Raw genomic sequence first — 26,825 nt, 5'->3', positions numbered from 1 at the left:
CGGCGCGCTGTGGCTTCAGAGGACCACGCTCACCGAACACAGCGGGGACATCGTGACCCGCCTCCGGCTCCCGGCACCGGACTGCTGGTCTCCGGTGCTGGTGCCGCCCGGGCCACGCTCTGAGACTCTGGAGAAGGCTTGTGCCGGCGGCGCTTCACTGGCCACGAGTGACACCGGCGCCATCTGCTTCTGGCCAAATGGCGAAGCATTTGAGCATTTGCTACCGGCTCGGATGACGCCGCCTGCGGGCTCTGCGACCTCGGTGCGGACGGGGAGCTCATGACCTATTCCCACGACAACACCATATGCGGGATCACCTCTGTCTCGTCCTCCTCGCTGGGTAGGACAGAGCAGGTGTCTTGGCTGGACGGGACAACCGCGTCAGCTGCCGGGTGGGGGGGTGGCCGGGTGACGGACAATGGCATGGTTGTGGCGATAGGGGTCCTGGGACAGCTTCCCCAAGATCTGGAACTAACCCTAGCAGCAGGTGGACGCCCAGTGACTAGAAGACCTCTCTCATCCACCCCACCAACGGGGACACCCACACCCCTCAGAATTTCAAAGGGCAGGATCTTTTCCCCTTCACTTATTGCTGAAATCAAGAGCTCAGTTCCCGTTGAGAGAATGGTCTCTGTGCTGTAAACTAAAGCAAATTGTGCATTCCTTCGTGAGCCATTCCTTCGTGAGCCATTGTCTTTGTTTCCTTTTTTTGTCTTGGATGAATTTTAAAAGGAAAAACTACAATTAAAACGTTTGGTTTGGTTTGGGTTTTTTGAGACAGGGTCTCACTACATACTTGAGAATGACCTGGAGCTCACTACGTAGCCCAGGCTGGTCTCGAACTCACAGCAAGTGCTGGGATTACAGGCGTGCGCCGCCACGCCCTGCTACAATTAAAATGTTAATCAGGAGGTGTGGTGTTGTGGTGTGTGCACATCTGCAAACCCAGCACCCAGGAGATTGAGGCAGGGGATCATGAGTTTTTGAGGCCACGCTGGGCTGTAGAGGCAGAACCTATCTTCAAAAGCTGAAAAAGAAGGAAAGAAAAGAAAAAGGAAGGAAGGAAAACAAAGCAGCAGAAAGAAAAATAAAATGAGAAGTTGACTAAAAACAGTTTAGATATTTGAATTATCTAGCACAGGATTCAAAATAAATATCTTAAGCCCAATGTGGTAGTTCACACTTGTAATACCAGCACTGAGGAGGCTGAGGCAGGAAGATTGTTGAGAGTTCAAGGCCAGCCTGGGCTGCACAGTGAGTTCAGCCCAGCCTGAGCTGCAAAGCAAGACCTTGCCTCAAAAAAAATCTAAATAAATAAAAAAAATCTTAATAAGTATCTAACAATATTTATATCTTAATATCTTAAAAATAAAAGCCTGTAAAATTACAGTGAAGATTTTAAAATAAGCATATAAAACTTTTGAAGTGAAAAATATACTAAGTGAAATTTAAAACCCAATGGAAATATTCAGCAGCAAAAGTGAAGAAAAAAAACAGTGAACTGGAAGATAGATGTCAAAAAAATTACCCAAAGAACAGAAAGACAAATACGAAGCAGAAGAAAAGGGGGAGAGTGAGGGGTCTTAACACAGATTCGATCACAGTTCCAGAAGAGGAGGAGCAAGATGATGGCGCAAAGGCAATGTTGGAAACAGAAAATCGCTGAGAACTTTCTAGACCTATCGATGACAAGGAAGCACCAAGCCGCAGACTAGGAAATGTAACGAATCATGAGGAGTGCAAGTAAAAATAGACCCACCTTTGCAAGCAGCATAGTGAAACTTCAGGACACTCGGGGTAGACAGTATTTGAAAGGCAGTACGACAGGAAATCCTCAAAGGGACAATTACAGAATCATAGCTGACATTTCAACAGTGACAGAAGTCAGGAGACAGTGGCAGGGCAGGAGGAAGTAAAAGAAAATAAAGAGACCGAAGAGAGGGAGGAGGAGATGGGGGAGAGGAAATAACCCAAGAGGGGGAACAGGACGTTGTGCAATTTAAGAAATTAGAAAGGCAAATATAATAAACCCAAAGGAAATACTGAAGATAAAATCAGAAACTAAAGCCAGGGGCTGGGGATTTAGCTCAGTGGTGTTGCCACCTGCAAGGTCTATCCCAGATACAAAAAAAAAAAAAAATCTCAGCCTTTTGGCTAAAATCAAGTGAAAATAAGGCTGGGCTTGGTTGCCCACACCTGTAATCCCAGCACTCTGAAGGCTGAGGCAGGTGGATCACCGTGAGTTCAAGGCCAACCTGGGATAAATGGTGAAACTCTTATCTAAAATATATATATACTTAGGGAAAAGGACAACAAAAACACTATTGAAGCCATAGAAATTAATATAGTATCAGGACATTAATAATAATTTAAGAGAATTACATTAGAAGTAATGCTTTTCTGGCCAGGCATGGTGGCTCACGCTTGTAATCCCAGCACTGGGAAGCTGAGGCAGGAGAGACCAGCCTGAACTACATACTGAGTTCCAAGTCAGTCTCAATTACATAGTGAGACCCTGTCTCCAAAAACCAAAATAAAAAAAAAGTAATGCTTTTCTGCTTGTGCCTTAATTTCCACACTTTGAGGTCTAAAATAATATTATTAATATATTTATCAATATTGCGGGGATTTAGCTCAGTGGTGTCGCTGCCTGCCTTGCAAGAGCAAGGTCCTAAGTTTGATCTCCGGTACCTAAAATAAAATACATAAGTATATAACATTATATATAATATATATAGTATATATAATATACATAATATTGTCAATAATATGATTAACCTTCAGAAGATAAACTAGGACTGAGGCAAGAGGATCACTGCAAGTTCAAGCCCAACCTGGGTTGCATAGAGAGACCCTGCCTCAAAAAATAAAACAAAACACACACATACAAAAGGAAGATAAACTAGGATAGAAAAGATTAAGAAATTTAGTTGTAAAATGTTTCTGCATATCAGTTGCTGGTATAAAAATCCCAAGAGTCTAAGAGCATCTTATTTTCAAATAGCTATACTTGTAAAAGTTGCTGAATAATGTAGTACTGTATTGCTCAATTTTAGAGGTATGATGCAAAGGAAGTCATTGCTATGTGGGACCTCCCATTTGAAGGCACTAAGAAAAATTCCAACACTAGGATTTGGAGTTGATGAGAGGAGATTGACAGGGTCATAAAATTGAAAACAAACGCAGAGTACAGTGGAACTTGTGGTTCTACTTATAACCACTGTGCCTAGCCCATTGCGGTAGACGCTCTGCCTCAGTAAGTCTCTATGTTTTTATCCCCCACTATCAAAGTGATTGAAGGGCTGGGGTTTGGCTCAGTGGTTCCATCGCCTGCCTAGCAAGTGCAAGGACCCGAGTTCCATCCCCAGTGCCAAAAAAAAAAAAAAAAAAAAGTGATTGAAGTAGCAATTAAATTAAATCAAAATTTTTAAAAATTAAAAGGTTGTCAATTCCTTCATTGAGCTAAACACAACTTAAATATTTGGCAAAGTACTACAATTACCTGCATACCTGACAATTTATTTACACTACCCCAGTCCTTAACAGAGAGAGAGAGAGAGAGAGAGAGACACAAAGAAAAAGAGACAGAAACAGTGAGAGATTAATTTTTAGGCCCTAATCTGGAAAGCCATATAAGGGCGGGGATTTAGCTCAGTGGCACCACACAAGGTCCTGAGTTCCATCCCAAGTACCAGAAAACAGAAAGAAAGTGATATACAACTATATTATTAAATAAGTAAAAGTATTTGCAAAATATAATGTATATAGTCCCATTTCTATAAAAATGTTTTCATACATATTTATATATGTATATTAAAAACTTGAAATACTATTCAAAACTCAACATTGTTATCCTGGAGAGAAGAGAGAGGGCTGCTAGAAGGGAATTGCACTGTGTATATTTCTGTCGTGTTAAAGATTTTATAATGAGAAGTATTAATACAATTAAACATTAAAATTTTATCTGGTGAAATAAATTCTGAGAGAGTGGGATGTTTCTCCAAGGAACTCATTTTGAATTAATTTTTTTAATTAATTTTCTTGTACTGGGGATCAAACTCATGACCTTGCGTGTGCAAGGCGAGCATGGTACCACTGAGCTAAATCCCTGACCCTTTTGAAAATTAATTTTATCGGTATCTTGTAGATGGGGACTAATTTGGGGGCTCTCTCTTCTTACACAAAAACTCTCCCAATCTGCTCTCCTCCTACAAGCTTTTCCATCCCCTAGGAATTCTCTCATCAAGAAAATGTTGAGAACCTGCCCCTGTGATGGAAGGGGTTGCTGCCGCTTCCCTTCTAAGGACTCCATTCTGAGCCTAGAATCCACCTGCTACTGCCCTTCTGGTGACAGAGACAGCGCAGGACCCAAAATAATTAATTACAGGTTAAAACTGACTGAGCCCTTCTCACAATAAGACTTGGAATCCCGGTAAAGACCTGGTCTGGGTCTGGGCATTTAGCTCGGTGGCAGAGTGTCAGCCAGGCAAGCACAAGGCCCTGAGTTCGATTCCTGGGACAAAAACACAAAACAAAACCTGTTCTGGAGGATTCCAAGTGGACAACAAACTTATTCAGTCAAAATATGAGGGCACGACCCCTACATCAACTGGCCTGAATAAGATAGATAATGAAATAGCCTAATACTTACATTCTAGTTTAGCCTGGCAGGGTAGCTCTGGACAGAGAGGATTTTGAAGCAACACAAAGACCATCATACGTGGGAAGCCATCCACAAACATGACCCTAAAATGCAGATGTGGACACATATGGCAGTAAGTTTGGAGCGTTCAGAGGAGCACCTGCACCGTGGCTAGTGACCTTTCCTCCCTAGGACAATGGAAGAGACAACCACTCAGGAGCTAGGTGCCCTCCTAGCTCCACTATGGATGTTAAGGGGGTGGAATTCTAAGGGTATTATTTTCTGTCTTTTGAAATGTCATCCCTTCTTTCAAACCTAAATACCACCTTCTTCAGAGAACTTTTCCTAAATAAAGCGAAATGCCTATGCACGCCTTTGTAGTAATGTAATAGTTCATTAAACTACACCCTTCCATCATCACCTTACTAGACTACAGGAAGAAATCGTGTTTTGGCTTGTAATGTTTTCCACAGTGCCTAGTGTGAGGCTGAGAACATCGCAGAAATAATTGGTTGGTGGAAGTCGAGAGGAAGAAACCATCAGGCTTCCTGAAGTTTCCCGCCCTTCCTCCCAGTTTAGACAGTATATACCTGCATTCTCAAATCAGAGCGCCTGAGCTTCAACCAGACCTGGTATCTTTTTTTTCTGAGGAAAGCTGTCCTGAATGTAAATTCAGTCTCAAAGCACTACAAAGAACAACCAGGAAAGCACAGTCCCTCTAAATCCCCTCCGGGTACCAGGCTCTTTCTGTGTGTATGTGTGTGGGTAGGGGATGCTTGTGATGTGGTGGGTGGGGAAAAGCGAGAGAGAGGGAAGAGAGACTGCAGGCAGTGATTATGTGGAGGGATTTGCTATGTCCCCCCTCCCTCCTTTGTCCTCTTTCTCCTCGTCCCCTTCTGCATTTGTCTGGGAGGATCCTGGAGGGTTCTTTTGATCGACTCAATCTTTCTCTGGCACTTGAGCTCTGATTGGCTGAAGGACTTGGGGCGAAAAAACTTTAATTAAGTAGATAATCTCTTCTTTGGACGTTTGGCAGCTCCATTTCACCTCCCCTTAACTCTGTTTGGGATCGCTTACACACCAAGGAAGTTGGGCTTTGAGGAGAATTCCATTCCACTACCACTGAGAATACTTCTCATCTTGCTTCTGTCTCCCAGTTTTTCAGAATTTTCTCCCTGTGTTACTCAGAAGATTATGTTTCTCATGAAGCCTTCTGTGTGCATCTTTCTTTTCACCTGTGTCTTCCAACTCAGCCACCCCTGGTAAGTAACCGGGACTCCTGCCTACCTGGTACTGGGAATAGGTCAGTGTATTGTAATATGTGGGACAATGTTCATTTTCATTTCCAGAAGTGAGATTTCTGCTGGCAAAAAGCACCCTATGAAACAGGGCTCTTCCTAAAGTGATGGCTGGTTTCAGAAAATCTTTAGGGCCCTCAGTGTACCAAATCTTTATATCGGCATTGTGGACAAGAGGAAGTGCTTTAAAATAGGTTCTGGTATGTGTTCAAGGTGAGGGCTGGAGATAGGGCCTGACCCTGGACTTTCCAACCTAACTCTAATTTTTTCAGAATGTTTTAAGTAAATCTCTTTTGTTGTCACTTCCCTGGACATTAAAAATGTATTTGAGCTGCTAAATTGGTATTGGATAAACAAACACACTTGAAATAAAAGATTTTAAAAATATAAACCTCTACAAATGTATTTAATGCGTTCAATTTATTTTGAAATGTTTAAATTGCTCAGAAAATAAGACAATGTAGGTGAAAGTGTTTTGCAAACTGTGAATCACTGCATAAGCTATAGATAATATTATCCTTCTCATTTAGCTCTTAGAAACACATACACCGTCTATGTTACACGCAGTGGTTACTAAACAAGCATATGATAACGCACAGAAGCACAGCTTGCAAAAATTATGCTGTTGGAGTTTCCCCCCAGCTCACATACAAGTTCAGCCTCTTTTATCAGTTCTATTTTGGACCATCTACTTAACCAATATACAAATCCAAGTGCTTTGTAAAACGTCTGGAAAGCTAGAATAAAATTTTTTTTTCCTGAAAGAAGCTTCTGGTGCTGATTGAGAGTGTATCCTTATCATAAATGAGACTAGCCATCTTTATTGGAGGGTTGATTTCAAAATATGTCAACCTAGTAAATTAGCTGCAAGTAAGTGCAGTCATTTGTAGCATTTCCAGAAGCATAAAAAACTGGTAAAATGTTGTGTCATTTTAACTGAATATTTCAACATTTAAAAACTCTTCTGTCTCCTTCATGAGAACAAAAAGACAAAAGGGAGAGGCGATTTCAGAGTGTTTCTACTGATGTTCATGGTATTCTTCAGCTGATTCAGTATCAGCAAAAGAGAAACACGAGATTCCTTTCCCTGGTCACCAGGGCATTGTGAAGAATTGCTCTGTAAAAATACCTTTACTGTGTGTCCTCTTCCCTGCTGAAGGGGTCATGTCTGTTTCATTCCCGTACTGACACAGCCCCTCTGAAAGGTGGCTGGGCGGCTTGTCTGTCCAAATTCAAGTGTCTGGATTCAAAAAGAAAAAAGAAAAAGGAGATGTGAAAGAAGTTCTAATTTAAACACAGGGTCTCAGAACTCCCTCTTGCCCTGCCTGAGTTGGAGTAGAAAATGTGCAAATTGTCTGTATAATGCAGTTAGATTTTAATTGATTTTTTTCCTATAAGTCTCAGTTTGAATTAAACCTTTGTACTCTGCCCAAGATTCTGTTCTGGGGTAGCATTTGAAATGTGAGTTTTAAGTTTAACACTGTCTCGGTTACTCTTATAATGAAACAATCAAGGTTTTGCATAAGGTCATCATCCCCTTTGTGCCAGCAGAAAAGTTTGACCAACCACATCCTTTGAGATGTTTCTCTTAATACTTCATTATCAACCTTTTATGTAAGGACCTCAAAGGCATTTAACATATAGAGAACCATGATTCGTGCTTGGCTGTTCTGATGCAGGCCTGCCTGAAACAGCTCTCTCAAAGGGTCCAGCAACAGCAATTCTTGGGCTCTTGAAAACAGGAGAATAACGATGACATTAATCCACAATATGTGGTTTTACTGAGCAAGTCAGTGTAAGATTAATAATTATTATTAGTAGTAGGAGAATTGGCCACATTTTTCTTCATGGTGGGACACTTCAAGGAGGGTTATCCTTTGTAACTTGGGTAAAATCTTTCCCTTTGTTTTTCTTAATCTTTATGGTTCCTGAAAATAGAATGGGGGGTACACGAAACAGCTGAGAAGATGGTAATGCTTATAATACAGCCAGAGATGAACCAATGCGATTTTTTGCACTTGCAATACTCTTACTAATCTGGAATGAACAGGCCTGTATATGATATTTTTCTTTAAACACTGACCCCATTTTACTTGAAATGATGTCCTACAATGCTACAGGTCTTGTCCAGCTCTCTCTCTCTCTCTCTCTCTCTCTCTCTCTTTCTCTCTCTCTCTCAAAACCAGAGAGATGTAGCAGGATGTGGAGGTAATCTATGCCTTACTCTTATTCCTTCATTTCTTTCTAAAGTGTGTAGTATGGGTTCAGACAGGGTCAGTTTTTCTTCTGCAGTAGGGTAAAATTTTGTCTGACGTATTCGGATTTTTAAGGCAATGTTTGAGGAAACATCATTGTTTGGCTCTCGGTATTTAGGTTTTTAGAATAACCTGTCCATGGATATTGAAATTTCATCTGATAATAATATTCCAGAGCCCTGACAAATGAAGGAATTTTTTGTTTTTGCTTTTTGCCGTGCTGGGGAAGAACCCAGGATCTTCTGCATGCTAAGTGAGTGTTCATCACTGTGCTGTGGCCGCAGCATGGGAGTCAGTTATTATAGAAGCATCTTTATACCCATATCCTCTACAAGCCCTGCTTATAGATAAAACTATTGCTCTCCATATAAATCTGCTACTATTTTTAGATATATATAGTGAACAGTGAAACACAAGTTTATTTTAAATTATTGAATTCATCATTTTTTTATTTTTATGTAAATATTTTCCACAAACAGATATTAAAAGAACAAGTTCAGGAAAGTAAGAGTCTACTACACTTGTCCCATTAGTAAAGGAGTCTCCTCCTCAAGGAGGTTGTGATCTCTGAAAAGAAAAAACAAAAGATGTGAGGAGCTGCTTTGGAATCTGGAAAGCAATACACTGATGTAACAGAGGCACTCACCTAGTGACTTCCTGGGCCCATTAAAAGATGCAGAACCCACAAAAAGCCTGGAAACCCAGGTGTGGCTGTGAGAGGGACAAGATGAGTATCAGTCCTGCAGGCTGAGGGCTTGGGACGCCACCAGAGTAGTGCCATTCCCAGTCTGTCCTGGCTTACACGTGGAAGACAGTAATTATTATTATACTGATTGTCAACAAAACTGATGAGATCCCAGAAAGAAGTGACAATTCCTTCAGGTTTACTTGTGAAAACTGGACTGTGAAAGTAATGCGTTGAGCACAGCTTCAGTGTGTCTGGGGTGTGGTGTGTGTGTGTGTGTGTGTGTGTGTGTGTGTGTGTGTGTGTGTGTGTAGGATACTATGATATCACTATGACATGCAGCAGGAGCTCCAATTTGTGATGTTACACAGAGAGAAAGTGGGCATGAAAAAGGGACCAGAAGCAAAGGAGTTTTAATCCAACCCTTTCTCTTCCACGGAGATCACTCTTCTTCCTGGTTGGACATTGGTTTAAAGCTGGCCCTATATCAGGTAATACTATTCTTTCATGGATTTAAAATAAAATTCCTTTACATGGGGCTCAAAGCACTCATTTCTATTTCCATTAGAAAAGCTGAGGAGAATTCATATGGCTTGAAAAGTGAGGTCAAGACAATTTTTCTTAGGACAAATCCTTATTTTTCTGAAAGCAGATTTTTCTTACTAAGTAAAGGATCGGGTCCTTTACTGGGTAAACAGTTGGAGGAAACTCTGAGCTTGGTTCCCATCAAAAGTGTTTCCTCTTACCTTCCACTTGAGATATACCCAGACTCTGAGGCTCTCAGAAGAAACTACCTCGTGCTGTGGACAGACAGTACTAGGAGCGAAACTTTCACGGTTTGATTGATTGTCTCCGTCTGTACTACAAGTCCCATGATTGACTGCATCGTTTCTCTGCATGCTTCTTAGGTGAGAGCTTTCTCTAGGCCAAGAGGAAATGACCTGAGGGGTCATTTAAATTCGCCACTACCTGACCAGCCCAAGTTCATTTTCTAAATGGGCTGTGTTCCCAGCTTCAGAATCCTGGGGAACCAACACCTTATGAGGGGATGTTCCAGTGTGCCAACCAGACTCCGTAAGATGGCTGATTGTTCAGTCTTTCTATCCAGCTCCACAGATGAAATTATTTTCTTCTCCAGGCCTCATGGAACCCATCTGCGCAAGGAGTTTTCCTGTCACTCAAAACTGTGCTTTCCTTTCCTTGTCACAGCCTCAGTGCTTTTCCTACTCTCAGGCTCTTCAGGTCCACGCTGTCAGACTAGGAAAATCCCACCTCATACCAAGATCCAGGAAAGGAAGAGCTGACCAACAGCTCATCCCCACGGTCCTGCCTGACACTTCTCACTTCATCCGAGCCATCCGCGGAGCCCAGGTTACTGCCTTGAGCGTGTTGTTTGGTTTTAAATTTTATATCGTGGAAGTTTTTATTTTCTTTTACAAAGATAGAGTAAAGAGATCTGTAATGAACACCCTTAGCTCAGCCTCAGCCACTGTGAATCCTTGCCCAATCATGGTACAGCATTTTCAGATGTGCTGTGTTTCTCCCAGCTGAAGCCATCCAAACACTACCGTGGTCGGGAGCAGAAAGATAAGGGAAAGGGAAAGGACTCCCCTGTGCTGTGTCTGAGAGATCTGTGGTGAGGAACTAGAAGGAGCCTTGGGAAATATTTCACGGAGATGATTGCCACTGGGTTGGAGCTGGGAAAACCAGATTATAAATTAGCCAACAAGGATGAGTTATTCAAGTGCAGGTTTGAGTTTATTTCTTCTTCAGCAGTGGCTGGTTGGCAAAGGCAACAGAAATTGATGGATGGATAGGACCCGAGTTCAATCCCCAGTTCAAAAAAAAGAAAGAAAAGAAATTGATGGATGGAGAAGATGAGAAGAGAATTTTTTTTTCTTTTTCTTTTTTTTCTTTTTTTTTTTTTTTTCGATTGTTTGAGACAGGGTCTCACTATGTAGTTGAGACTGACCTGGAACTCACTGTGTAGCCCAGGCTGGTCTTGAACTCACGGCGATCCTCCTGCCTCAGCCTCCCAAGTTCTGGGATTGCAGGAGTGCTCCACCACACCAGGCAAGAAGAAAATGTTTTTACTATCCACTTGGGTTTTGTTGCATTAGATAGTGAGACTACTGTGAAAAGGCCAAAGCCTGTTTATTTTGTTACCTTTAACTGTTCACCTGGATGTTTTACAGGATAATTCTTGGGCTCACCATGCATACCCACCTCTTGAGACAGAAATAAACTGGTACTGCAACCATCAGTGCAATGGATAACACAAGTATTTTCAAAAGTCCAGAATATGGGATCCAAGGAAAAGAAATCAGGAACAAAACAAAATTCCCTGCCTCCATTGAGACTGGGAGACGTTCCTGGGAAGCCAGGCTTCACAGAAGCCTGAGCTGTTCCTTAGCAGCTCTCCCTGAGGACCTAGGAGAGGAGAGTGAAGCAGCTTATTCTCAGCTGTCCTCATTGAAATGCTAAGTGCTAATATGCTTTTTTGTGGCTCAGTATTTCTCAGCAGACTTTGTTACAATACACAAAGAATGAAGGCAACAGGAGCGAGGAAAGACAGCCTGTTGTTCCGGAAATATCCTGGAATACAGATGACATGTTCCTCTCAGGGGAAAGCCATCCCTAGAGAACTGATGATTCGCTTGGGAAGAAACGTGCCTGAGAAGGCTTTGCAGAGATTCGTGGTGCACGGCTGTCCCAGGGCTATTCCTTGGCCTCGGCCAACAGTTGCTTGGTAAAGGCTGGCTTTGAGATGGTGTAGGATTTTAATAGACAGTTAACATAAAGACCGTGTTGCGGACACACCTCTTCAGCTTTTCTTTTTCAGCCAGTTGATTTACAAGATTTTTTTCATACATTAGTGCGCTTCATTATTGTATTGAAGAGAGAAACAGTTGAAGGAAAGTTTGAATCGGTGAACCGCACAGGGGAGCCCGAGCCAGAGCCACATACTCCCGAGCTTTCCCTTCGTGCCTTCCCTAGCGGCCGTCTCCATCACAGCCATCTGGCTTTTCTCTCTTCCTGCCAGTGCCACACCCAACCAGGAGTCCAGTCTACCGGCTTTCACGTCCCGGTTCTCCACTCTCCGAAACCGGGCTTCCTTCCTGGCCTGGTGAAGGAGACCTCTGCTGACCCTGGTGTGCTCCCCACTGGCGCTTTTCTAAGTAGGTGTGAATTGGTCTTTGGAATTCTGAACACTTCTCTTTCCGGTAAGACTTCGGCTGCCTGCATCTTCTACTCCCTTTGCCCAGCTACATAAGAAAAAGCCTGATTTCAATGATTTATACTTTGCAATAGAAAATAATTAGTCATGCTGTTCATCCTTAACAAAAAAAAATTTTTTTTGTTTTTTGAGACAGGGCAGGGTTATACCACATAGTTCAGACTAGCCTTGAACTCTCTATGTAGCCTAGGCAGGCCTTGAACTTGCAGTGATCCTCCTGCCTCTGCCTCCCAAGGGCTGCGATTACGGGTGTGCACTACTGTGCCTGGCCCTTAACAGAAATTTTACCTTTAGAGGAAGCTGCCTCTCAATGCACAGCAGGTTGCTCCCAGTTTAAACACCCTTGGGAATCATCAGAAAGGGCGATAAGGAAAATTTTTGAGACTCTGAAATTCAGCTTCGCAGTTATCCACGAGGCCTTATGACTGTGTGATTGTGCGCAGGTTCACACATCTGTAGGCCCGTGTGCTCTTGTGCTGTCCTGCAAGACAAAGGAGCCATGAAATCACACAGGAGTAACTCTGGGTTCTCCCAGGCCAGGCATGGTTAAAGCTCTATGGACCAGAAGCTGCATGGGAGATGAATTCTGACAGGAAGTTGTTGTCCGGACTTTGTACACTTCCGGACCTTTCCCCTGCCTGCCTGGAGTCCCTGTGTCAGTCTCCAGGGGAAATCTGCAGCCCGTGCTCTCACCACTCCTACTGTCCCCAGGGCTGCCCCTCAATCATAACAACTGAGGGTCTCTCCCAAGGGATGCCCACGGATACCTCAACACTCGAGATTTTTGAGGATGTGGAGAGATGCGGTTAAAGGTTAGGGAGAAGCCAAAAGGGTCACTCAAAGACTTGTAGGGAAAGTGAAGAGACACAGAAGCAAAGGGAAATAGAGGGTACCAGGAAAAGAGTCCTGGATATTGTGAGGAAAACATCAAATTCTGAAAAAGCATGTTAAAAATCTGCTTTAAAAAAGCAAGAGGGCCGGGGATTTAGCTCAGAGATTCCGCTGCCAGCCTGCCAAGCGCAAGGACAGGAGTTGGATCCCTGGTGCAAAAAAAAGAATCATGGATAAGGCATAGAGAAAGGACCTCTAACTCACGTCTATGCTACATGAACCAAGGACTCAAATGCATCCGGGAGCACCCGGACAGGGCTGCTCTGCAGGGGGCCTGTCTGGTGGGCCTGAGTTGCCTCCTGGGAAAAAGTACTCAAAGAAGAGAGGGAAAAGCCGGGGATTTGGCTCAGTGGTTCCACCACCCGAGTTCGATCCCCAGTACCAAAAAGAAAAAAGAGAGAGAGGAGCCCAGCACTCAAGCTTGGCCCAGGACCAAGATCCCAGTGACAATAAGGGACAAGTATGAGCAGAGCTTCTGCTCAGTGCTCCTGGTCCAGCACCTGTCTGTGCCATGGGCAAAGGGACAAGTAAATGTGAACACAGCATCATCACGCTGGCCACCCAGTCTGGTGCCTGCCTCCATACCACATGACCCATGTATGCTCACCATGGCTGCCAACCTGCAGGCCACAGACTGGTGTGGCACAAACCATCTCATGTGCACCACAAGTTTGCAGACTCAATCCGAAAAGGGAGACACAGCTCAAACCCAGGTCCACAATTGGATGTAATCATTCTCTGTGAACCCCAAGGCAATAAAATAATGTAAACTTTTCAGTGGAATCAGGTGAAGAGGGGCACGCATTAGTAGTGTGTGTACCTCTGAATCATGAATGTTAGAAGAAAAAAATCAAAACGCGCAGACAAATGAAAGTAACATGGAGCCTTCCCAAGATCGGAAAGAGAAGCAGAGGCATTTGTACTTGGGCTGATCCAAACCCCTCCCCTCCCGTCCCGGTTCCCTAGGAGAAATTCCGCATGATGATGTGGATGGTTGTAGAACTGGGAGTCGGGAGGAAGTGCCACCCATGGGAGAGGCATTAAGACGTGGAACCCACGGGGATTTAAGGAGCTGCAGTGGCTCAGTAAAACGCCTGTGAACCCTGCAGTACTGTGATTAGACTCGAGCCACAGAGGCTCACTAGCAAAGAAGGTCCTTGGAGCAGATGAGCAAGGGAAAGTGAGGTAAAGGCCAGGGGTTCTTGTGTGGAGACCACTGCAGCCTGGGGTCAGGAAGGTCACTGGGTCTGAGCAGGGTCCTTTAACAAGAGCTGAAGATACTTACTGACAAGGAACACAGCGAGGACTTAGGTGGTCATTAAAGGAAGGGAAAGGGCTTCTTCGCAAGTGATGATGATAGAGGGGCTGTGGCCAGGGTGTTGAGGACAAGCAAGCGGTAGGAGTTTGGCTGAGCAGCCCGGACAGAGCAAGTAAGAGCAGAGCTACTTATAGTGAAAGCTTTCACGCCAGCTCAGCACACATGGTGAGGTACAGGATCTGAGTACCCCAAACTGTCACTGAATGTAAATTAACTTGGGAGGACAGGTGGCTTTAAAAGCTTACAGGGACGACTGTAGAACAAAGAATGAGGTAAAGCCTCACTTCGGGATTGGTGGCCAGCATGCAGGGTGTGAGTGAGCAGCTGCTTCGTGAAAGCTTTCTGAGTGGAGGCAGACAGCACATGGGTGGAGGGCAGACGGGCCCTGGCAGCCCACGGGAGTTGGCAGAGTGTGGCAGTTGCCTCTACCTTCCTGCACCAGGGCTCACAGAAAGGCCAGAGGCAGATCTGGGGGAGAAGCTGTCACCAAAGCCACCTCTTCAGGATCCTGTGGATAACAGCAAGGCTAAAGCTTCAGAGATTTTTTGAGAAATTATCTCGCTTATCTGGTGACACAAGTCCCCATGGGTTTGCTTTCCAGAAGATGGAAAATGCCAGGATCAAGGTAATAAGAAGTCTGAGGGTCTTCTGTGAAATCAGCAAGCTCCAGTGCTGCTTGTTCAGAGGGTGAAGGCAGGGAGAGGTCCAGAGCTGGCCGGGGCCGTGTCCACTACACACCGTACAAGAGAGAAGTGTCCCTGAAGGCTAAGCCCAGGAGGACTGCACAGGACAGGGACTCCACTCACCAGTGTTTTCTGCCCTCCCGTTCCTGTGCATGGATGGCAGTGTCCAAAAGGACACCCTTTGTAGGGGCTCCAAGCAGGGCTACCACATGGCTTTAGCACATCTGGGTAGACCAGAGAACTGGTGGGCTGTGGGCACCAGAAATTTCTTGAACTGAGTGACTACAGCACCCAGGAGCACACTTGTTCTAAGAAGAGAACTGAGAAGGCCCAGCAATGCTGCTGGTCACCTGACTGTCAGCAGCTCTTCAGCCCAGTGAAGGAACTGGAGAGCCCTACAGAGACTGCGCTGAGCCTCACTGGTGGAACTGTGTTAGCAAAACTGTGTAAGACCACTGTGCACACAAGACACTTTCGATAATCATGTGGAAAATAAAAATAAGCCTCAAAGATATGGCCCCCTACTTAAAATTTTTACAGAGACTTGCTTTTTTTTAGGGCATTCATTTATGAGTTTGCTTCTCCACTCCCCAACCTCCCATAAGCACCCCCAAATAAGTCATTAAATAATAAATTATGTATTCATCCTATTAGAGAATTAAGTAAAACTCAGATTACAAAACCAAAGCCAAAATAATTTTGCAGAATTAGGATGTGTTCAAGAAAGCAGGCACAATTTAATGGAAATAAGACTTCCACACGAGATAATTGTGCTCCGGAGAACCCTCACTTGGTGAACTGCATTCCACTCGGATGTGGAAAGACTGGAGATGCATCTCTTCTCTTGATCACTGAGGAAGAAATCTTCTGTCTTGATGGCCAACACTATTTATTCACTGCTCTTTTTCCTTCTTCTTTCCTTGGTTTCCCCTTTCCATGAAGTTTCTCCTTTTCAAGAAGCTTCTTTAGATGCCTTTTTTTCACCTTTAAAATTCTGATGCTCATCACTGTAGAGGCCAAGAAAACAGAGTGTGCCCATGAGTGGGGAATTCATGCCGTGGTTTGGATACCAGTTGTAGGTTTCCTTTATGAATGGCCTTTAACAACTGGCTTCTATAAGTTAGAATAATTTTGGGGGGCTGGGGATTTAGCTCAGTGGTTCCGCCGCCTGCCTTGCAAGTGCAAGGACCCGAGTTCAAACCCTGGTACCAAAAAATAAAGAATAAATTTTTTCAAGGTTCACCCATGTGTGCTTTATTTTTTATGACCAAATAATATTCTATTACAGATATGCCACATTTTACTTACCCATTCAACTGACAGACATTTGGGTTGTCTTGCTTTGAAGATAAGTGAGGTTGCTACAAATACTAATGTACAAGTCTTTTGGGGCACATGTTTTCAATTTTCTTGAATATACTCCTACCTAGGAAAAGAATTCCTGGGTTACATGGTAACTCTTTTTATGTAACCTTTTGAAGAATTGTCAAACTGTCTTCAAAAGTATCTGCACCATTTTACAAGTTCACCAGCAATGTATGCGCATTCAAATTTCCCACCTTTTCATCAGTGTTGGTTGCCTGTGATTTTTATGTTACTGATCTTAGGGAGTACAAATTCTTATTGTGTTTCTCTGGTGACCAAGGATACTGAGCATCTTTTCATGTGTTTATTGTCACTTGTATATCTTCTTTGAAGAAATGTAGACTCATGTTGTCTATTAATTGAGTTGTTTTGTTCTTGTTAAGAACTCTCTCTATTACTAATATTAATTCTTTACCAGGTATATGAAAATAATGGAAAATATTTTCTCCTACTCCCCTTGTTTTCTTTTTTTTGTTTTGTTTTTTGAGACAGGGTCTCACTATGTAGTTGAGACTGACCTGAAACTCACTGTGTAGCCCAGGCTGGTCTCGAACTCACAGCAATCCTCCTGCCTCAGCCTCCCCAGTGCTGGGATTACAGGCGTGAGCCACCACGCCCGGCTGCTTTCTTCTTTTTTAATTAAAACATTTATTTTATTTTATTTTTCCAGGATTGAACACAGGGCTTTCACACAGAGCTCTATTTATTCACACAGAGCTGCATCATCTATTTTGAAACAGGGTCTCCCAGAGTGCTGGGATTTCAGGTGTGTGCTTACCATGCCTGGCTCTTCTCCTGTTGTGTTCTTCACTTTCTTGGCGGCTTTTTTGGTTTGGTTTTGTTTGAAACAGGGTCTCACTTTGTAGTGCAGGCTACCTTGAATTCACTATGTGACAACCCAGGCTGGCCTGGAACTCATAGCGATCCTCCTGCCTCAGCCTCCCAAGTGCTGTGATTACAGGCGTGAGCCACCACGCTGGGGTCTTGGTGGTATCTTTTGAAATACAAAGGTTTTTAATTGGGATGAGGTTTGATTTATTTATACTTTTTTGTCACTTCTGCTCTCAGTATCACATCTATAAAATATGACTGTATCACATTCTGTCTGCAGAGAAACCACAGTTCATTATACAAATTTTATGTCTTTCATGTTAGTGTCTTTCCTTCAAAGCCACGCCTGTCCATGTGACACCCATACAAACATTCGGACTCCTTGCTAGTTCTCTTTGCATCTTCTCACAATGCACATTCACTATGCACTCGTCTTACTCTCCCCAAAGCACATCATGCCATTGTCTCTTTAATCAAGAGCAAGACCTTCTTCCTCTGGTGCTCACTAGTCTTTCCTAGTGTTGTGAACACAAGTGAGCCAGCCACACGATTCAGGAATTAAGGACACAAGTCACTCACGGGGCTATTGTCCCAACAAGGGCTGCACTCCTTTCCCACAAACAGGTGTGCAATTTAATCTGACTGATTAACCACTTGGGCTATGCCAATGTACTATACGAATTTGTATGTTTTTAGCGTCTCCTAGGAGAGGAGAATCTTCTAGAGTTGTTGCCCTGCAGTCCTCATTATCTCAACATAGAATCTTCTCAGAGGAAGAGTCTTTAGCTAGGCTGTGGAAATGCTGTGTCTTTGTCACCCACATTTTGTCTTGTTCCATCTCCTCTCCTAATCATGTCTGTCCTGTGGAATGGGAACCTGCTTCTGTCTGACCCGATAACGTCCAAAACCTCTGACAGTTATTCCTAACGCCAAGACTGCCCTTTAGAGTCAAGGCTAACTCAGGTTCCTTTCCCCGAGGCTCAACCCTTAAAGATCAGAGGTGTATCTGTGCGGGTGATGGCACATACCTGTAAGAGGCCTGTACACATATCCATACCTGATTTACAGCGCTGGAAAACGACTGGCGTTGTGGGAGGCTGTTGCAAGAGAATCACAACTTCAAACCCGAACTGGCAACTTCGGGACTTAATGAAACCCTACCTCAAAATTTCAAACGGGGGCGGGCCGTGGATGTAGCTTGGTGTAAAAGCCCTAAGTTCAATCCCTAGCACAAAGAAGGTGTGGGATGGGGGATGAAGGGAGGCAGGGAGGAGAACAAAACAAAGAAAGAAATGTATCTCTAAACACAGAATGGCGTTGGCATTGCAAATTATTTAGAGCACAACGAACTTGGATTTGTCCTTTCCTGGTATCACCACCCCACACCCAACAAGCCAGCGCTTCATTCACTGACTTAGTTTTCCTGCCAAGCTTTAATGCAGGCCTTCCTCTTGCCAGTTCTACCGTCTTCTATGACTTCCCATGGCTTTTCTCATTCAAAATCTTTCATCTTTTCATACGGCTGACCCCCAGTTTGCCAGTATTGTCTACTTTTTAGGTGTCATGTGTTTCTTATACAAAGGGAGTTAGTGAAGCCCTTGTGTCCTCCAATGAGAGTCTGAACTTTCCATTAGTCATTTCCAATCTCCTTTCTGGTGATACCTACTATCTCCTCAGCCTTAAGAATGGCAAAGGGACACCAGCTTTCACAGAACCATATATAACAATTTCCATGTTACTCTCCCATTATAATGGGGAAAATATAATAGATAGTATATTTTGATTAATTTTCATACTTTATTCAGAAGTCATTCTCCAGCACTGTAAATCATGTATGGATATATGTACAAACCCCTTATTTTTATGTAATTATAGATTTGCAAAAGTTGCAAAGAAATGTAGAAAAGCCTCATGCACAACTTCCCCTAGTGTTAACAGCTTACATCTTTTGCACAATATCCATTTTTACCTGTACTTGTAGATGTAGTCTGTGTAGCTCAGTACAATTTTACCACACATACTGTTCTATGTGACCATTACCACTGTCAAGACACTTAATCCTACCATTACTCCAATACTCTCTCATGTTATTTTTTCATGCGGGGGTGTAATCTTTTGAGATGGAGTCTCGTTGTGTAGTTCAGGCTGGTCTGGGATTCACTATATAGTCCAGGCTTGCCCCCAATTTATGGTAATCCTCCTGCCTCAGCCTCCCGAGTGCTGGGATTACAGGGATGTGCCATCATGCCTGGTTCTCATATTACCTTTTTTTCTTGAGACAGGGTCTCGCTATGTGGTGCAGGCTGACCTCGAACCAAATGCTGGGATTACAGGTGTGTGCCACCATGCCTGGGGTCATGTTACTTTTGTTTGTTTGTTTTTGTTTTGTTTTGTTTTGGTACCGGGGATTGAACTTGGGTCCTTGCACTTGCAAGGCAGGCCACCGAACCGCTGAGCTAAATCCCCAGCCCTATGTTACTTTTAATAATCACATCCGTCCCTCAATCTTAACCGCTGGCAACCACTAGTTTGTTCCAAATTCTATAATTATTGTATATTATTTCACTTTTGTTACATAAATAGAATCATGCAATATTTTTCCCTTTGAGATTAACTTAATCACTCCATCTAATTTCTTCGAGTTTCATCAAAGTTATTGCTTTCATCCATAGTTCATTCCTTTGTATTGCTCAGTGGTAGGTAGTTCATGGTGTGCATGTGCCAGTTTGTTGTTTTTTGTTGTTTGTTTATTTTTTATGGTATTTGAGCCCAGGGTCCTCACACTGAGTTATATCCTCAGCCTTTCTTTTATTTTGAAACAGGGTCTTGCTAGGCCACTAAGTTGCCCAGGCTGGACTTGAACTTGTGATCCTCCTGCCTCATCCTTCTATTTTTTATTTGATTGATTGATTGATTGATTGATACCAGGGATTGAACTCAGGACCCTGCACTTACAAGCCAGGCATGAGTCACTGGGCTAAATCCCCGGCGCTCACCCTTCTAGAATACTGAGACTACAGACGTAAGTCACCATGCTCATGCCAGTTGTTTTTAAACCTTTTATCCTTTGAACAACATTTGGGTCATTTCCAGTTTGGAACTCTCATAAAAAAAGTGTCTATGGGAATACAAATTCCTGAGTAAAAAAGAAGTCATTTCTCTGTGATAAATACCCAGCCGAACACAGATTATGGCAAGTGTTATTTTTAGTTTTTGGTTGTGTGCGTGTGTGTGTGTGTGTGTGTGTGTGTGGACAGGAACTCACTATGTAGCCTGGACTGGCCTTGAACTCGCAGTGATCCTCTTGCCTCAGACTCCCGAGTACTTGGATTACAGGCATGCGCCACCATGTCCAACCATTGTTACTTTTAAAAGTAAAAAACAAGTCATTTCTTACAATCAAAATTTTTATTTTTGGAATTTCACTGTGATTCAACCCTAGAGAGATATTCTATTTATCTCTTCCGTACTAGAGAACTATCCTTCTAAAGTCCCATAGAGTCAGATAAACCTGGATTCAAATACTGCTCAGGTAACTTTTCTTTTCTTCTTTTTATTGAGTCTCAGCTTCTCTATTTATAAAAGAGGAAATAATGCCCACAATAATAAGGACTTAAGACCAACACATGATTGCTGACTGGAGTGTCCAGTTCAGAGTCACAGTTTATGCCAGCTCCCTACTCCATGGCACGATAAAAATCAAATGTTACTTCTAATTTACTAAATACATTATCTTTAGTATATTATTCATAATGTTGTTGTTGTTTTAGTTTGTTTTTTGAGACAGGGTCTCACTATGTAGTTGAGACTGACCTGGAACCACTATGTAGCCCAGGCTGGTCTCAACTGACAGCGATCCTCCTGCCTCAGCCTCCCGAGTGCTGGGATTACAGGCGTGCACCACCACGCCCGGCTCCTAATGTTGTTGATAAAACTAGTTTCCTTTTCTTCCAATGAATTGTATTTGCTGAAGTAATCCTTACTACTCCTGGAAGCAAAAATAAGATGGTGTCTCTCCATTATACTGTGTTTATTTTCTCTCCTAGGTCAGTGAACAATTTCCTGATGACTGGTCCAAAGGTAAGAAAAGAGTTCTTTGAGGGCTGGGGATGTAGCTCAGTGGTGGCACGCGTGCCTAGCAAGCACAAGGTCCTGAGTTCAATTCCCAGTACCAAAGAAAGAAAAAAGTTCTTTGATTAATATGGTTACTAAGCTTAACTTGTTGTCTAAAGAAGAGACATGTTGATTCATTTTCATTATCTCCACACCTTTTATTATATTGTGCTACATATTACAAACAGAAAAACTGAGGCACACCCAAAGCCATCCAGCAAACTAATGTCAGAGCCCAGAAAAGCACCTAGGAGCACCAATTCTGAATTTTTGGCTGGAGTTTCCAGAAATGTCAACAGGCTTCCATGGGTTTTAGGCTGCAGTCACACGTCCTACAGTGGTAGAATGTAGAATGTAGTTCCCCATCGTTCAACTGCTAGAATTGTATTACACGACCTCTACAGAGAAGGGCATTTCCGGATCCAAAACATTATTTTCTTCTTTTATTTTTACTTTTTATTCATTTGCTTTGCAGTTCTGGGTATTAAACCCAAGGCCTCATGCATGCTAGACAAGCACTCTAGTGCTAAACTGCATCCCCAGCCCTTTTTAATCTTACTTTCCCACCATTAGCCCTGGACTCACTTTGGGGTGTTCGATTTTTATATTTGGCTCATATCCACCACCCATTACTTGCTCTTACCCAGCCCAACCCTCTTATTCACTCCCTCTTCTTTTGTCCCTCTTCTGCCTTCTACTTCCTTTCTTTCTTTCTTTTTTGGGGGTGGTGGTTTTTTGAGACAGGGTCTCACTATGTAGTTGAGACTGACCTGGAACTCACCACGTAGCCCAGGCTGGTCTTGAACTCACAGGGATCCTCCTGCCCCAGCCTCTAGTGTGCTGGGATTACAGGTGTGTGCCACCACGCCCGGGCTCCCTTCTACTTTCTTGTAATCTTTTTTAGATTCCATATATTAGAGAGAATGTGCAATAGTTGCCTTTCTGAATCTGGCTTATTTCACTCAAAACAATAATCTCCAGAGCCATCCATTTTCTTATAAATGACACAATTTTGTATCTCCTCGTGGCTGAAAAATATTCCATTGTGTACATATACCACACTTTCTTTATCTGTTCATCTACTGTTGGGCATTATTTTGGTTATTTTCTCATTGCTCAGACAAAATGCCTGACACCCAAAGTTAAAGAAAGAGAGGTTTATTTGGCTCACAGTTTGTAGAATTTCAGTCCATAACTGGCTGGCTGTAAGGCAGGGTGGCATGGCAGAGGGGGGTCTCAGAGGAGAAACAGTGCATGGCATGTCAGCAGGTAGAAGGCAGTAAGCAGCAAGCAACATCAGCAGCAGAAGCAGCAGCGGCCACTTTTTTTCTGTCCCTTTTATTCTACCCAGGCCACCTGCCCTTTGGGCAGGGCCACCCACACCCAGGGTGGGTCTTGCTATTATCCACACTCAGAACTGCGCTAAATCAATCAGTGGGCTAACTTAGTTATCTCGTAGCCTTAATCCCAGCATGACCCACCCTAGCTCCATCCACCTCCAAAAGCCCCACCTTATCACCTCATGAGGCTTTGAAGGTCCATAGAAATCCAAGCCGTAACAGGCCTCTAGTTCCCTGTCTTGGCTATTGTGAATTGTGCCACAGTAAGCACAGGTGTTCAAATATCCCTGTGGCATGCTGGCCAACTGCTCCGGGTAGTATAGACCTCTGTTTTCAGTCTTCTGAGGAACTTCCACATCGATTTCCATAGCAGCCATATTAATTTACAGTCCCACCCTTGTTCCCCCTCCCCCTTCAGGGTCTCACCGGCATTTACTGTTCTTTGTATTCTCGATGTTAGTCTTTCTGGATAGGCTGAGACGGAATGTCAGTGCAGCTTTGATGTGTGCTACGGTTTGTATGCAGATGTTCTGAGCGTCTCCTGCACTCACAGGCAGGATTGTGGGGACACTGGGGCTGACTTGCTGTTGGGAGGTGAGCCCTGGTCAGAAGAGGCGGGTTACCAAGGGTGGGACCGGAAGGATTTCTCTCCTTCACCCACGCCTCCCTTCATTCGCATTGCATCCCGGCCACCGCGAGGTGAGCAGCTCTCCTTGTGACATCCCTCTGCCATGCCATCCCGCAGTGGAGGCAGCCAGCTATGGACTGAAACCTGAGCCGAAATAAACCTGTCCTCCGCTAAGCTGTGACTGTTGGGTATTTTGTACCAGCAAGGAGGGAACTGACTAAGACATTTGCACCTCCCTAATGGCTAAAGATAGTAAGCATTACTTCATAAACTTATTGACCACTTGCATTTCTTTTGGGTAGCGTCCATTCAATTAACTTGCCATATTCAATTTAATTTGTTGATTGGGCTATTTGTTGTTTTGGTATTACGTTTCTTGAGTTCTTTACATATTCTAGATACAGCAGTACCTCAGTTCACAAATGCTTCGGTTTACATACAATTCAGTTCACGAACAGAAACGTTTGGCAAAATTTTGCTTCCGTGCACGAACTCATCAGGTGACGCTGAACCTTATGGGAATTTTTTATTCAGCTTGTGACCAATTAGGTTCACAATCAGAATCATGCAGAGCTAAGTTCATAAACTGAGGCACCACTGTATGTCAGAAGAGTAGCTAGAAAAGATGGTCTCCCATTCTGCAGGCTGTCTCTTCTCTCGCTTACTTGCTTCCCTTGCTGTGCAGCAACTTTTATTTGAAGTAATCCTATTTATTAATTCTTGTTATTATTTCCTGAGCTACTGGAGTCCTCTTGAGGAAGTCTTTTTCTGTGCCCATGGCTTCAAGAGTTTCCTCTGTTTTCTGTCAGCAGTTTCAAAATTTCAGGTCCTAACAGCAGGTTTTTTATTCATTTTGAATGGATTTTTATAGAGGGTGAGAGATGGGGATTTAGTTTCAGTCTGCTACAAGTGAATATCCAGTTTTCCTAGCACCATTTGTTAAAGAAACTGTGTTTTCTCCAGTGTGTATTTTGGCTCCTTTGAGACAAGACGTGTTACCCAGGTTGGCCTCAAATTTGTAATCACCTAGCCTCAGCCTGCTGAGGAGCTAGAATTACAGGTATGCACTACCATGCCAAGCTCAACATGTTATTTTCTAACACAGTAATGGGATATGCATAACTGAAAATTTGTGAGTTGTATGACTGGGGCTCATTTTGGAGAGGCAGTCTAATAAAAGTTTATTTCCTAGTTCTGCCATTTGCTAGCAATAGGACCTTAAGCAATTTAGTCTATTTCTGCTCTCTAAGCTTCAGTTTCCTAATCTATAAAATGGCCCCTATTTCATAAGGTTATTTGTAGCACTAAATGAGACAGCATATTTAAAGTGCTTACTCCAGCACTGTTTTGGAGGGATGGACGAGAAGTTTTGGGGAAATGCCTCTTAAATTCAGGCTGAATTTTGACCCCGTAGGCTTACCTGATCTACTCCAGCAGTGTGGCAGCTGGTGCACAGAGTGGAATCGAAGAATGCAAGTATCAGTTTGCCTGGGACCGCTGGAACTGCCCCGAGAGAGCTCTGCAGCTGTCCAGCCATGGTGGACTTCGCAGTGGTGAGGACAGCCTTGGCCACAAGTCCTCAGATCCCCTGACCACAGGCTGGGCCCGGGGGATGGCACCGTTTCTCCTCCACACCTCTCTTCTCTTGGGACATCTTCCTCTTCACAGATCTCCTCTTTTCTTTCTCTACCTCTGCTTTCCTATCTATAGAGTGCTCTTCTTTCTTCCCTAACACCCTCTACGCTTAACTAATAGACCTTGTCTCATCTGCAACCCATAGCACCCTTGGTTGCCCAATCAGCTAAAGGTTTCTTGACAATAGAAGATACACCAGGAGGAGGGTCAGGGTCACAATTTCTCAGACCTTTTAGCCCCTTCTTCCAGCACTCTGAGCAGAGAGGCACTGGGCAAGAGAAAACTTGGGCTGGGAAACCAGATTCCGATAGTGATGATAAATAGTGACCATGCCGGCAAACGAAAGGCTGCAGAACAGATTCTTCTGTAGATCAACTGAACGTGCCTCTTTTGTTTGTTTGTTTGTTTTGTTTTGTTTGTTTTTTGAGACAGGGTCTCACTATGTAGTTGAGACTGACCTGGAACTCACTATGTGGCCCAGGCTGGTCTCGAACTCACAGTGATCCTCCTGCGTCATCCTCCCGAGTGCTAGGACTACAGGTGTGCGCCACCATGCCCGGCTGGACATGCCTCTTTGACTCCAAAGTTCCAGGAGGAAGTGAAGATGGGTCTTCACCTGGCCTTCACATTCATCTCCTGTTTCTTCCTTAGGCTCTTTACCCACCTAAATCCCTTATAACCATGCATGTCAACAACACTGTGGCCCTCTAGTCATAAAATGTATGACCTGAAAAGATGAGAGAAATATAGGGCTGAGGCCAGGGATGGAGCAGTCTGGAAGAGGGTAAGGTACCTTATAAAGATGGGGCTACGGATGGAGCTGCTGGGGAAGGCCTTAAAAGTAGGTTGCATGGCTGGCGCTTCTTTGGGCTGTGATGTCTCTCCTCAATCTCTGGCTCTTTGGTTCCTGGCAGCTAACCGGGAGACAGCGTTTGTACACGCCATCAGCTCTGCAGGCGTCATGTATACTCTGACAAGAAACTGCAGCCTCGGAGACTTTGACAACTGTGGCTGTGATGACTCCCGGAATGGGCAACTGGGTGAGTCATGCTGCAGGGATTCAAACGGCCAGGGGAATTCCAGGGGAATTCACTTGGAGGATGACAAGCTGGGCGGGAAGTTCGGTGGGGTAAAGCTGTTCCTTCTGCATTAGGGTGACAGCTAGGTGTTCTGGCACACACCTGTGATCCTGGTACTGGGGAGGCTGGGGCAGGAAGATGGGGAGCTCAAGGTCAGCCTGGGCAACACAGTCAGACTTTGTCGTAGGAAAATCACACGGAGAGAGCGACCAGTTTGAGCCCAAACCCTAAAGGCTAAAGTAGCTGGGGCCCTGTTCTCCCGCTGAGGGATCTCTTTCAACACAATGCTGATGGTAGCAGAACAACGCCCCGCAGAGGAGCCCTCTCTCTCCTCGCAGACACGGGGTATTTCCTGCGTCTCTGCTTCCCACCCTTCACCCTCACCATGGTCATCCGTCCTTCTCGTCCCCCTCCCTCTCCACCACGGAACTCTGCTCTTCCCGCCTCCTCTTCCCGCGCTCCTGATACTGCAGGAGCGGGAGGACCCTGGGAAGGGGTGGCTGAAGCTGGCGGTGGCAATGCCAACAGCAACCAACCTTCTAGACCGAGAGGAATCCGGAGCCAGGGCACCAGCCCACCCGTAATTCTCTCCTGTCCCGACCCCACGCCCTGCTCGGTCAATCCGAAACATCAGTGTGGGAAACTCTGGACCCAGGACATTTCCGCTTTTCCAGGGGGCCAAGGCTGGCTGTGGGGAGGCTGCAGTGACAACGTGGGCTTCGGAGAGGCGATCTCCAAACAGTTTGTCGATGCCCTGGAGACTGGGCAGGACGCCCGGGCAGCCATGAATCTGCACAACAACGAGGCGGGCCGCAAGGTGAGCC

At 44.2% G+C, this 26,825-nt stretch overlaps 1 protein-coding gene across 1 annotated transcript in view; it reads left to right on the top strand.

The window, feature by feature from the left end:
• Positions 1–271: 271 nt before the first annotated feature.
• Positions 272–26,825, top strand: part of Wnt8b (Wnt family member 8B) — a 28,615-nt gene continuing 2,061 nt past the window's right edge. Inside the window, exons 1-6 of the mRNA XM_010626495.1 lie at positions 272–340; positions 5,800–5,904; positions 21,253–21,286; positions 24,702–24,840; positions 25,837–25,962; positions 26,676–26,818. Of these exons, the coding sequence (XP_010624797.1) occupies positions 306–340; positions 5,800–5,904; positions 21,253–21,286; positions 24,702–24,840; positions 25,837–25,962; positions 26,676–26,818 (582 nt within the window). The 5' untranslated portion in view covers positions 272–305. The remainder of the gene's footprint in view (positions 341–5,799; positions 5,905–21,252; positions 21,287–24,701; positions 24,841–25,836; positions 25,963–26,675; positions 26,819–26,825) is intronic.

The sequence above is a fragment of the Fukomys damarensis genome, unplaced genomic scaffold, assembly GCF_012274545.1.
Source record: "Fukomys damarensis isolate Sample0158 unplaced genomic scaffold, DMR_v1.0_HiC HiC_scaffold_8, whole genome shotgun sequence".
NCBI lineage: Eukaryota > Metazoa > Chordata > Mammalia > Rodentia > Bathyergidae > Fukomys > Fukomys damarensis.
The sequence above is the reverse complement of the archived record's forward strand: the minus strand, read 5'-3'. Positions and strand labels throughout refer to the sequence as shown.